Genomic DNA, 14,213 nt, shown 5'->3' with positions numbered 1-14,213 from the left:
GTGAAAATTTTTCTTTACGTATCTGTATATCGGATACTATCAAAATTCTAACTAACAAAAGTTCCAGAAATTTCATATATAGTAACAGAAAGAAAAAATATTATTTTTAGAATTAAAAATAAAATTATATATTTTTATAATTAAAAATAAAAAAATTAATAACGAATTTCAGATTAAACCCTTCGAACTCTCCCCTTGGATACATCCATGCTATATATAAACAAACTAAGATCAAGAAAAAACTTCTGATTCTAATAACCTAATTTGTAATATTTAAAAAAAAATTGAAAAGATAAATATATAATTAACTGCCCCCCAAAACAATAATTACAATAAATGATAAATATAAAATAAATATAAAAATAATAAATATAAAATTATAACTCTATAGAAAAAATAAAATTACAAATAACTATTTGTATTATATGAATCTACGTAATTGTAATTTATTTTGATCAAATTATGAATGAATAAACAAATTACAAGAAAATATAAAAGAAAATTAAAGGCTTCGGTTAAATATGTTGAAATTAACTTCTCTCTTTAAACAGCGAAACGGATAGATTTAAACGCGAATGAATCTGTTTACCAACTTAACGTCAGACAAATTGAGATCGTTATATTAGATAGTCTATCACTTAGCTTAATCGCGTCTCGCTATATATACATCGCGCATGCTATATGTATATATACATATCTACATCATCAAAAGATCGCTTCTGTCTATTACCTGTTCGCGATTAACGTTGTCGAAATTTTACAGAAATTTACAAAGAATATTTACCGTCGCTAAAACCTGCTTCTGATTACATGACACAGTCTATGACTAGAATTAATTCGAGTAATTGGAGATGACTAGAGAGATCTTTGGATTCTACAATTACTATATTTCTTTGGCAATAGTGCACTCGATAAATCCAATCGACGTTTACACATATCAGCTATTCAATCGTAAAATAACGCTTGTATTTAGCACATGTAGCAATTAATTTTTTAAAATATTGTACTAAATATTTAAAACTGTATTATTTTAGAATTTTAGAATTATAAACAGTGCTCATCAGATTCTGCTAAAGATTGCTAAGAATATATATATTCAGAATATATACAAGCCAGAAACGAAAAAAACAATGAAGAATGAATTTTATCAATGATACTTAATTTTTTTCCATTATCTATAGATATGATATAATCGACATACAATTTGCTTTGGACAATGGTAATATGCAACCCTGTTTTTCCCGGTGAATATTGTGAGTGAAATTTAATAACAATCTCATATCAGTAAGAATAACTCCAGACAAAGCAAAGCGTGCGAACGAATAAATTTGCTTCAGTGAATATATACATATATGGCGCCACGAATATATAATCAAAAATCAAATATTGATAAATATATTTTGATTTTTTTCATCAAAGAAGAAACATTTTTTACAAAGAAGAAACATTCTTTGTTCATAATTGTTGTAAATGTTTGTTCGTGATTGTTCGTTTTTATCAGGTAGTCTGGAGCCACCCTTAAAAAAAATTATTTATGATAATTAGCTATACTTTTTTCAGATTTAATTCAAAGAATTTTTGATAATATAAATGCCATGTATACATTAATTTCTAATGGAGATTGCATTAATTTTATCGATCGAATAGGATCTCTTTACATGGCGATCGTGATGCAGAGAATTAGGCGTTTGCTCTCTGTATCAAAAGTTTAAATTCAAATAAGAAATATCCAATTGTTATTTAACTGCTATTTCAGAAGGCAATAATAAACTCTCAAGAGACTTCCCAAGACAACCTGTGTATATAATAGGCCGTTTAAAACTAGCGTGTAAATTGTTCCATATATCTGTGCAAACTAGAAATGACGTACACCACAGATATATGTATATAGGAAGGAGCTAATCATCCTCTAATAAGAAATTTCTTATCAGAGAATGAAATTTCTTATCGGCTCCTTTCTACATACATAAATGGATTAAAAAGAAATCTTATTAGCAATATTTACTAGTTTCTTCGAATTACTACTTTCTTTGGTATTACTAGCTCATCTTCTTTAGAATTACAATAAATAGTGTCATCTTTGTACATGCAAAGACTAGAAATAGTGCCATCTTTGTACATATAAGAATTAAATATACTGTATAATTAATAATGACAATAATATTATAGATTATACACATTAAAGAGACACTCAATTTTTTAGCCTTACTTAATTTAATATCATTTTATTTTTAATCTTCTTGTATTGCTTCGTGCAAAGTTTTTTCGATTTCAACTTCTAATTTATACATTTTGTTTTTCTTTATCTTTATTTAACCTTTATTTAATTTAAACTTTGCATTGTTATTATATACGGAGAAGAAATTTTAAAAATGAAAGTCGATATTATATAATTATGACAACAAATAATTAACAAAATAAAACAGACAAGAATAAGATGAGATAAAATAGCAAAAATAAAATAAAATAAAACAAAAAATCAGGATAAAACAAACGGTAACGAGATAAAATCATAAAACGATAATAATAAGTAAAAATTAAGTGTCCCTTCTTCTAACAACTTTAACAATAATGCTCTTGCTCTTTCATATTAATTTTCGATTGTTTTTTTTTCTTATTTCTTCTTAATAGGAGAATTTAATCCCCATAAAATAGAGGACTAAGATCTCTCTTAGAAAAAGCGTACTGAGCATTTTGATTGTATACTCATTACGAAAACTGTCGAATCAACGAACGAAAAAAAATGTCATCGTTTCTTACAAATCGAGGCCGAATCTCCAGTAGAGTCCAGGTCGTCTCGGCAGAGGTCTCGCTGGAAATTGGTGTCAAGTCATCTCGCTGGTCAACTGGCTGGTTGGAACTGTCTGGGCGATGTCTGATTTACCGATGACTTCCTGACTGTCGACTCCGACATTGTTATTACTATTGCTGACATTGTTATTGGTCTCAGGATGTTGAGTGGCGAGATGTTTACGCAGAGCAGCTTGCCTCGTGAACTTGGCCTCGCATCTGGTGCACGGGATCTCAGCGTTGTTCCCTGACGACGACGTAGATGACGACGTAGTGGAACTGTCAGTGTTGGGTAGTCTGGGTTTATGCCAACGTCGATGAGACGCTAAATTAGCAGGGCAGGAAAACCGCTTGTCGCATTCGGGACAACGATACTCCACGTGGGCAATTCGGGAGCATCGGTGTTGCGCCAACTGGAAGGCGTCCTCGTGCAGCTGCCGACAAAGCTTACACTGATACGGTCCGAGCCGATTTTCGATCTTGGCTAACTCGGCGCGCGCCTCCTCCGTGACCTCGACAATATTGAAGGCGGGATCGATGTCGCCGGTCACCACCGCCTCGTCCGGACCCAAGATGACGGTACCTGATACCGGGCTGCTGGTGTCCTCGTCGAATTTGAGCCGCCTGGCGTGTTTCTTCTTGGGCCTCTGGGCGACAGTTTTCTCGTTGCTAATCGTCTGCTTTGGGGTCGATAAGGAAGAGCCGTTGGCGGGCACCCCCGAGGACGATAAGATGAGCTCTTCCTCTCGGATTCTTCTCCTAGGACACTGAGGCGGTGATGGTGTACTAGGCGGGGTCATAGGCGCGTGCACACTTTGAAGATGTTGCTGCGGTGTTAAGAGCAGTTGCTGGTGATAACTCTGCATCGATTGTAACTGCGTTGGACTTGCCAAAAGGAGCTTCTGATTATGCAGGTGATACTTTGAGGCGAGTTCACTTCCGGAATATGGCGGCAATCGAGTAGTTTCTTCGGGAAAATGAAACTTGTCAACAAGCGAATCGTGAAAGCGAGGTGATTCTTTATTAAGGACCAATCGTTCGTACTGGCTCTGATGGCTCTGCACCGAGGAGCTTCGTAAGTCCAAATCGTCAACAATCAGCTGTTGATCCTCCTCGCTATCTCTGCGATCTTCGGGACGAGCTTGGACTTCCTCGCGGATTCTGAGATCTTTCTCGACATCCACTTCGATCATCTCTTCTGTCTTCGGGGTATTCGGTGTCGGTGGTGGCTTCAAGGACAGATCCAATGGACATGGCGTCGAAGATCTCGAGGACTCCCAGGATAATGATGCATGATGTTCAGTTGGTGGGATTCGTGAGTAAATCGGCGAGGATGGATCCTCCATCGGAATATGCCACGTGGTCGGCGGCGCAGCGTAAGTAGGATGAATTTCTTCGCTGTAATAGCTCATGTAATTAAGACCCGGAGCCAAGAAGGCCCGCGGTAAAGCGCCGTGAAGCATCTTTACCTACTTCTTTATCTGCCTGCTGGATTTTCTTCAAAACTCGCGCTGTGCTTTTCGTTTCTCGCTTTGTGTTTCCATGTCGAGCGGCAGTTTTCGCACGACACGTTGCCGAGGGAAGTTTAAAAACGACCAACTGTCACGAGGACACTCTCACTGGGGAAAGAAATACTGGACTTTTGACAGGGATACCCTCTTAAAGTCTCTTTGAATAGTACGACGTACGTCTTCCCTCGGCTGTCGGACGTCGTGTGGCAGAATCCGCTTGTGCTGCGTCTCGTTTATGCCCGTACGCTCCGCCCGGGCAGCCACCGCTCGTTGGACACTCATTGGTCGACGTTTTCCACCCTCTCTCTGTTCCCTCACCAAACGCATGCGTGCTCGTCCGAATGCGTGACGCGCCTCTCGGCGCGGGCAAACGCTACCAAGCAGCTGGTGGGGTAGAGAGTTTCTCGTCTCGCTGACTGCTCGCTAAAGTCTTGCGAAGCATGTAGAATTTTGAAGGGATCATGATTTTATAGCATCGATATATTGGTACAATTATGTATTCGTGCATGTGATATATTAAATCAATCTTATAGTTCTTACTAATAATAAATAATTAATGAATTATAATGATGGAATAATTGTATAATAACTATTCTACGTAGCTTATCTCGAGTGCGAGCTTCTCTAATGCCAGTTCTCTAATGGATAGAATAATACGTAATAATTAATCAGTCACTTTATTATTCTTCGGATTATCGAGTTGTTCAGAATTTGATAGATGTTATATGAAAAAAAATGTCATTATATCGTTGAGACAAACAAATTGATTATAAAAATTTTTTAAATTACAAGATATTAATAAAAAAGGCATAGTTAGAATATATAAAATGTTTATAGAACATCAAAGCAGTTAAAATGGCTGTTATTGAGAATACATTTTTGAGATTTCCCATGACTTTTATTCCAATATATGTAAAAATTCATAAATTATTTTCTTTCTTTATTTTCTCTTTTTTCAGAAATACACAACAGAAAAATTTATGTTAAGTTTAATATTTCATTTGTCCTAAATGGCCCAATCCAACTTTCATGTTAATTCAACACAAAATAAATATATTACAATATGTGACATAAATGTGTAAAACTTTTACACAATTTGGAAACAGATTGCGGGAACATTTTTTATGAAATTTCGATGAAATTAACATTAGATATATGTGATAATATTATGTTAAATTAATAAGTACACATACATTCATCTTTGATTCATTTATCTTAGAATTATTGGATAACATCTAAACTCTTTTAATTATATCACAGCAATATATTTATATAATTAAACAAAATTATCATAAATCTCTGCAATTAATTTAGTGCGATATTGGAAATTAGATTTGTGCCGCATTAGAGATGCCATTCAGTCACTTAAATTTTTTTTTTTGACAAATCACAAAACATTACTATCTTCCAAAATGAGTCACTATAATTATCTTTTTTCCCGGGGATCAATTATGTATTTTTTCTCTATAAAATGCGCCGGAAATGTAAAAAGTAAAATTTTTTATATGTATTTGTGTGTGTGTGTGTGTGTGTGTGTGTGTGTGTGTGTGTGTGTGTGTGTGTGTGTGTGTGTGTACGTACATAAAAAATTTCACTTTTCACGTTTCCGTTCTATAGAAAAAGTTACATGATCAATATCCTGTAGCTGACTTGAAATTTGTAAAATAAAGGTATTCTATTCTTTGAATGCTTTCCAATTGCTTTACACATCTTGAATGCGTTTGGAGAGACGCTATGAATGCAAACGCTATCAATGCTGTTCGTAGAGCCAATAATGCGATAGAATTATTAATGTTAGCAAGCTTTATAAATAACAAGTGTAATATCAGTAGCATTCGTCAAGTTAGATTAAAATAGAGCGTAAGATAACATTTTATAGAAGAATAGAATATATACTTCTAGAATATGCTTCTTATAATATAAATAATTTTATACATATTATTTTTAGAATTTAATCTGTAAATTACGATGCTGAAATATTTTATTTCTTAACAAATCATATAAACGATATCATCAATGATGTAAAGTAGTAGTAATTGAATCACAAAGAATTAGAAAAAATATTACCTAATGAAGATACTAGAAATTATGTTATAATTTACATTATTTGTTTAAAAAATTATATAAAATGTTTTAAAAACTAACATTCTTTTATTCTTTATTGGTATTGTCTATTATTATTAGAGTAATATCAATATATATTATTAAGAATTCCTAATATCCTCTCTGTAATATTAAAATAAAGAAATTTATATATAATAATTCCTATAAATACACTTATATATGTAGTTAATTATTAAATATTGCATTTGATGTAAATATTTTTTAACAAGAAAATATTTTAAATACATTGCATCTTTATTATTAAAGAAAATATCATGCTTAGAGATGTTATGTTCGAATATTAGATTAATGATGTAGAAACTGACCAAAGAATTAATTAAGATTTTATGAACTTTACAATAATTGAAAAATATTAAAAATAGTATTTTATGAAGTATTTAATGAAGTACATTTCAGAATCTCCAGATCTTTCTTTCGTCCAATATACTTGAAATTTTTTCTCTCTAATTTTTTCTTGTCATATCTTTCTTTTCTAAAATTCGTTCCCTACTTTTCAGTGATTTAATTGATGTACACAAAGAACTATATAATCTATAACGGGACAGAGGATTTTGAAATGACATGCGGTTTATGTGTAGCGATATAACAATGCGATATCACAAAGTTTGCAAACGCTAACGCTATCAATACACTATCTCGGAAGGAATAGCGTTAATAAAATTTATGATGTAGAACAGTACTATCAGTGACGTCACGATTGTGTTTGTAGCGCTATCCTCAGATCCACAAACAGTTTGTACTTAGCGTTAAATAGCGCGAATAGCGAATGCAGCCCTTGACACGTAGCAAATAATATAATTCACATATTTCAATGTTTATAAATAATTTAACCCTTTTAATTACATATTAATAATTGTTGTGACGATAACCTCATAATCTTAAAAGAATTAAATTATTTATTAGCACTGAAAATATGTAAACCGATTTGCATTCAATTTTACTAGTTGTAATCATCGACATAGCCACCTAGTAGCCTTGAGTTGGGCTGAATACGGATGTGTAGTGATGTGACAATGATTACGGTATTGCAATTGTTGCAATTGAGTGAGGTGAGTTTTTATCACACTTTGTCACAAAAAAGGGGTACTATTGCACGAGGATGATTGACAGATGTTTTTTTATTATTGCATCCTAGATTTCATAGAAATATTAGATTCATTGTTAATACGTTACTAGACAATTCTTCAGATTTTATTTTTTAAACTAAAAAATATAAGACTAAAAAAATATAAGACTAAAAGCTCGTTTTAACAAACAGACGAAGGCACAATATGTATTCACAATATTCCACAAGAGGAGTCTCCTCTATTGTGGTTTTTATTATCTTATGTTACTTTAATTTCTGACAAATTTAAGGGCATTATCAAAAATTTCAATATAAAATTGTCATTTTATAACATGAATAAACTCGAGAGAAATGAAGATAATTTGGACAAAAAGAAAAACAAGATGAAATCACTTTAAAACAATTGTAAAAATGGACGAAATCTACAATCCTTATCCCCCTTAACAGTCAATAAATAAATAGATAAAACATTTATTTCTTGCTTTATGCCCGTATCAGACTACGATTAACGATGGCCCGGTTCTACTTGAACCAATCACGATATAGCGAGTCCATCGTAAGTGATTGAAATAGAACTGGGCAACCATCAATCGTAATTGTCAACGCATAGTCTGATACTCCTTTTGCGGCTTTAAAAGGAGTTTTTTTTACATCGATTTAATATAGAAAACACTTGCTTAACATATAAAATTGGTATAACTATTTAATCTAACAAAAGATTTTAGTTGCTTAGATTTATTTTTCGCTCTATGTAAACATTCCTAACAATTGAGTTATTCCTGTGCTATTTTTGATCTCTACAGTTTGTCTAAATGTTCCAATATTCCAGCTTCGCTGTGGCACAGCCTACAAATATTTTTATCTTATTCCAAACAGCGCCAAAATTTATTAAATAATTCTAAATGTAGCGATAATTTTTGAAAATTTTATGTTCTTGCTTTCTTAGGTGTCTAGTATTCCTATCGTAAATTTTTAACTTCCATCTCTTCCGTTCTTGCGAAAATACATTTTCCCCTTTTTGATTCCTATTTATTTTTCTTATTCTCCATTTCCTAAGACATTCTTTTATTACGATCCGATTCTGTTCTTTCTTCCATATTTTAATTAACCTATCAATCTTTTCTCTTGCTTCTATATTTGTTATTGCATAATCAATTATTGAGTTCCCTCTTGCTTCTATATATGTAAATTCTTTGTTCTTATATAATTGTCCCTGTATTTCCTATTCTAGCATTAAAATCCTCTCCTGTTAAAAGATTCTCTTCATTAAAATTCTTTGCTAAAAAGTTCTGATCTCTTTCATAATTTCGGCTATTCCTTGCTTACTATCGTTTATCTTTTCCTTTAATTACCATCTTCACCTGTACTCCTTCCATCTTTTTATCTTGCCCTTGTTCTCTTCTTTAATGTTCTTCCTCGGTATTCTTCCTTACTTCTATAATGATTTCTCCCATTTTAATTTGTTTCTCTCTCTCTCTCTCTCTCTCTCTCTCTCTCTCTCTCTCTCTCCCCCTCCCTCCCTCTCTCTCTCTCCCCTCCCCCCATATTTTATATATTTTCTTGGATACGTTTAATAATGAAACATGTCTGTCTATTACCTTCTCATAAAGCGTCTAATCGTATCTATGATACAAGTTCAATCATCAATATATTGCTACGCGACGTTGATGATCAATCATTCAATCGGCTCGGATAAGTCCGTTATTATCGAGGCAACTCCCTTCAGTCGTGTCTGAAAGAAGCGCGTCTTATTACGTATTACGCTTAAAGAATCATCCCTCGTGGCATTAAATTTAGCTACCGCGCGACATTCCGCATACGTTTTTTTCATCGGCAGCTCTATAGAAACGAATGGATCTTGCGAATGTCACGGGCGATGAGACACGTTGATAACCGGGCACTATGTGCGACAAAATGATATGTTTCACACGTGCAATAGAAATGGATGGTAGCACGTTTGCCGAACTGAGGCGATACCTTGGTTGTAAACGCCACATTCTCGCGACAGGATGACGACGACGACGACGACGATGACGATGATGATGACGACTATGACGATGCGGCGATCGATCGATCCTTTCTCCGGATTTCACAGAGAAACAATTCATCGATCTTGCCTCCGTGTTCCTGGAACTTGCGAACTTACACAGTGCGCTAGAGATAAATTTTTAGATAAAATTTATATAAAATAAAAGACATGGTAGAGAAAAACATTTTCAATATTTTTTTATTCAAAATAGAATTCTTCCGCGCTGAATACATCGCGCTCTGCTTTCATTTTTCAATCTTTGCATCATTATTGAAACGATTACAAAACTTTTCTTTTGTTATCGTCTTCAATTAATCACAGCAGTTTGAATTTTTGGAACATCTTCGAATAGATGCTCAAAGATATATTTTATCTTATTTCATACATCCTAATCCATTCGGCTTGTATGTTATTGATTATTTTTTGTTTCCCGAAATTGAAATCGCAGTTCCTATTCCAAAAATTCAAGCCGCTGTGTGACAATTGTAATCGACAGTTATAAACTGAAAATGTTTACACAGTTAGAAAATTTATGTTAAATTTAACGCATCACGTGTCCCAAATGGATCCAATTTTTATATTAATTTAACATGAAATAACTTTGCTAGAAGGTAACATAAATAAAAATAAATATTATATAAAAAAATTAATATTGATACAATTTGTAAGCAAGCTGTAAAAGCATATTTTTAAAGTAAAATTAACATTTATGGTATGTTAAATTAACATAATATTTTACATGATTTTATTCACTTATCTTACAATTTAGGTTTTAAACACATTATTTTTATTTTATTTGTTCACTTACTCGTAAATTGTATTTTGACACAGAAAATGTTGAATATTAACTTAATTTAATAAAATTTTAATAATAATATTTGTTAAATATTTTAATAAATTAAAATATTTAACTAACATAATTACATTATGTTAAATTAACTCAGAGATGTGTTAAAAATATAACACAAATTTTTAACAAGGACTTTAACGAGCGAATTGTTTCCATTGCAAATACAAAATATTTTTTTGTCGTGTAAAGAAGAGTACTCAACGGCGATGCAAAGATTGAAAACGAGCGGTATATATTGATAGTAAAAAATGTTCAAAGTATTTTTAATACTAACGTTTTCTTTTGTTTTATATAATCTTTATCTAAAAATTTGTGAACTATACTACAATATAATCTTGATTTGAATATATATATAATATATCGATTAACGATTAATGTTTCTTTTTTCAAATATCACCTTTTTTCCTAATAAAGCCTCACGAAAACATTATGATTTCATTTTAAAATAATATTCTTTGTTATTATTGTTTTGCCTTGTGGAATAAATTCGTTAACGACATTTGGCAAAATGATCATTCTAAGATGCACTAAACATAAACTATAAAGTCGGGCAAAATATGATGATTATATGGAATAAACTAATACAGATTTCACACTACAAAGTTTATAAACCTTACCGCTAGAATGTGGACAGACATTCATTGATACGTTATTTAAAAAGCTTATTAGGGATTTCCGTATACGTATCTTTGTATATTATACAATACAGCGTGTTTCACTTGACGCTCAATCAATAACGCTCGTGAGCATCATTTGTCCTTATTTAACATTTAATAAAGAACAAGGATGAAATAATTTCAATTTCTTAAATGTTGTGAGCGTTAAGTAAAACACAATTCAGGTAATCATGTACTGTGTTTGATTTAAAGTTCAAATCATTTATATTCTGGAAAAAGGAAGAGCTAAAGCTAAAACTCTCAGTAGTATCACACTTATTTACAATTTGCATGATAGATGGACAATGTAAAATTCTCGTACTGTAGCAAATCCTTTTTTTTTAAATATCTGTAAAATGACATTTTCTTTTAACAAAAGATTCTAGTAGAGCAATTTTTTACCAGAGAATTATGTTTATCATTAAGAATAATTGATGTTTTTCCATTTTTTGGAACAATGCAATATTTTTAATTAAAAATAAACTGTCTTTTACGCAAAACTTTTTCTTCTCGAAATTTGTGATTAGACAAGGGAAAGTATTGAAATGTATTGGGTTGTCCGAAAAGTTCGTGCCGATTTTGAAAGAAAATTGAAATGCAGAAGATTTAGTATACATTTTAGTATACATTTAAATCTTTAAATTTAAATCTTTTGCGGCACGAACTTTCCGAACAACCCAATAATTTAAGAACGAGAAAGAGACGAATTTCATTTCCCTTTAATTTTTCGACGAACAGATCACAAGACGTCCGTCCTGAAGAAGAGATGTCTCTCGCGAAAAGCGCAGCAGCGTCGTAATCCGTTGATCTTCTTACGTAATTAACAGACCGCGGCCACGTTCGTCGATTAATCGCCATAAATATTTCCGCGATGCTGATGGACGTGACCGACGTTGCGTCGATCTCCATGATATGCATTCGTGTGCGTGGCGTATATGTGTACGGAGGTCGGACCGACGACGGTCGATCTGCACCCCCGAGAGATTCACCAAGACCGTGGACAATCACGCCTGTAATTGGACGAGTGGAGCCGGCGAGAACGGCACTCGAGATGACGCCGTCATCTCTCGTTCGCTCTCTCGAAGACGAGGAACCGATTGACATCCTACCAGAAGTTGTCGTCCGTCATTATCCTCCGATATCGCGCAACTTCCGAAAAATTTGTAAAAAATCATTGAAGCGTATAATTGAGACTTTATTAACAAAAATAATTGAAAAAGGCAATCTTTTATTTTCATGCACGTGTAACTTCTAAAATAACTTTGTGATTTTCTGGATTGGAAAATAACGTGTTATCGTTACGTATATAATTACTTTCATTTTCAGTAACGAAGGAAAAACGATGTTACATTTTTTACATCATCATAATCACTGCAACATAATCTTATGTTGAACTAGTCAATTAGTGACTAAGACAATTGGATGCCATACATACAATAACGAGTAACAGTAGCAGTTAGTAAGATTACTTTCATATAAAGTAACTTTCTCAGGTTGATTTTATAATTTCATCAAATTTCTTAAGTCTTCAGACCAAGAAAAAAACCATTGTCGGAAACACGTATTGAATTCAATTTTAAATCCAAGAAATGTTGTGAATGTATATTTGCAGATAACAATTTGTTGGATACAATATCGCACTCGTTGTTGTCGACAAATATTGAAAGCAACTAAAAAATGTGGCTGTCGATGACAATATTACCTATAAATAAAAAAATCAAAAGAATATCGGTGATTAGTATCATCCATTGATTATACATGGACACACATACACGTGTACATACATAATACATTGTCCGTAAAACTTAATTTTAGCGTTACTCAGAATCTACTTCTGTAAGATGTGAACGTGTCGAATGTTAAATTCTTTTGGAATATTTTACGTCAATTTCTTTGTCCTTTCAATCTCCTTATTCTTGTTCTTGTTTTATGTGATGGTTATGTATGATTCGTATGCGTATTTATATCTATTACACATAAAAGAAAGCAACAAATTACTTTAAGGATATATGGCGGCTCTCAAAATTTGACTTCAAAGCGCTATATCTTTTTATCTTGATTTATGTGAATGTGGCAATGGAGACATTTGTTTAGAATCACAAGAAGTACAACATATCTCAAAACGGATTAATTTAATCGGATTTATTTTTCCATTTTTCTTTGATTTAATCTTTAATTTTTACTTCCATATTCAATTTGAAGAAGACAAAATTTAGTTTGCAAATAAATATTACAAAACACGATTTTATATAGAATCGAGGTAAACAAAAAGATTAAATACTTACCTTTTAAATTAATAAGAGAAATATGCTCAAATTTTATATAGATGCTCAGAATAATAGAATAGTCTATGAAATTTTTATATTTTTAGTATTGTTTTTAGATGTGACACATATATATCCTTAAATATTTTTTTCGTCTTTAATTAGTCACAGCCGTCACACTTTTGAAATATCGAATTTTTAATCTTACAATTTCAATATTAGAAACAAGAAATAGTAAGAGGTAAGCAAGTATGTAGGAATATGTAGAATAGACATTTTTTTAAGTTAATCAACAATATATTTCAAAAATGCAAACTGTTATGATCAATTAACTGAAGACGATAAAAGAGAAAATCAGCAAACAAGTTGACGTTATTTTGACATATGATGATGTCATGGGTGAAACAATAAGTTAAGCAGTACTTATCACAAGTTAACCAGTTAATGAAAAACCTGGTCCTAACTTTAGTAAATCTTAAAATCGCATAAGAAATCAACGACTTATAGTCGATTATTCTCCTCGCGTTCGACTGTGATTGGCCAATATCTTACGATTTAAAGTTAATTACTGTATCTATTGTGTTTCAGGACTAAAAAATTCTATTTTGAATAAAATAATATTTAAAATATTTTTCTGACGTATTCTTTCTTTTGTATGATTCTTATCTTAAAATTTATGAATTGCATTGTAAGTCTTTAATGAAATTTGTTAGAGAAACGGAGTCGATGTATATTCTCAATACTTGCAGCTTTCCATATTCACCGATTGATTAGTTATTATTTTCGATCTCTTCGATACTAGCTGTTTCTCTCTCCCTGTATTTTTGCATTCGGCACAGTTATATTATTACACCGATCCGAGAAGGGGAAATATTGCAACACGCATTCGGAAATCCGTTCGTGGTACATTTGCCCCGCGTAAT

General features: G+C 32.3%; 1 protein-coding gene across 1 annotated transcript; it reads right to left on the bottom strand.

Moving 5' to 3' along the window:
• Nucleotides 1-2,825: 2,825 nt before the first annotated feature.
• On the bottom strand, nt 2,826-4,253 carry LOC108693691 (zinc finger protein 853-like). The gene has a single exon (XM_018202751.1). It carries the CDS (start codon nt 4,251-4,253, stop codon nt 2,826-2,828), a length of 1,428 nt encoding a protein of 475 aa, XP_018058240.1.
• Nucleotides 4,254-14,213: the final 9,960 nt, after the last annotated feature.

The sequence above is a fragment of the Atta colombica genome, unplaced genomic scaffold (genome assembly GCF_001594045.1).
Source record: "Atta colombica isolate Treedump-2 unplaced genomic scaffold, Acol1.0 scaffold96, whole genome shotgun sequence".
Taxonomy (NCBI): domain Eukaryota; kingdom Metazoa; phylum Arthropoda; class Insecta; order Hymenoptera; family Formicidae; genus Atta; species Atta colombica.
This window is presented reverse-complemented; position numbering and strand designations above follow the sequence as displayed.

Excerpts from the sequence above, each read along its gene's own strand:
- LOC108693691 (XM_018202751.1), bottom strand. The coding sequence starts at position 4,253 with ATGCTTCACGGCGCTTTACCGCGGGCCTTCTTGGCTCCGGGTCTTAAT.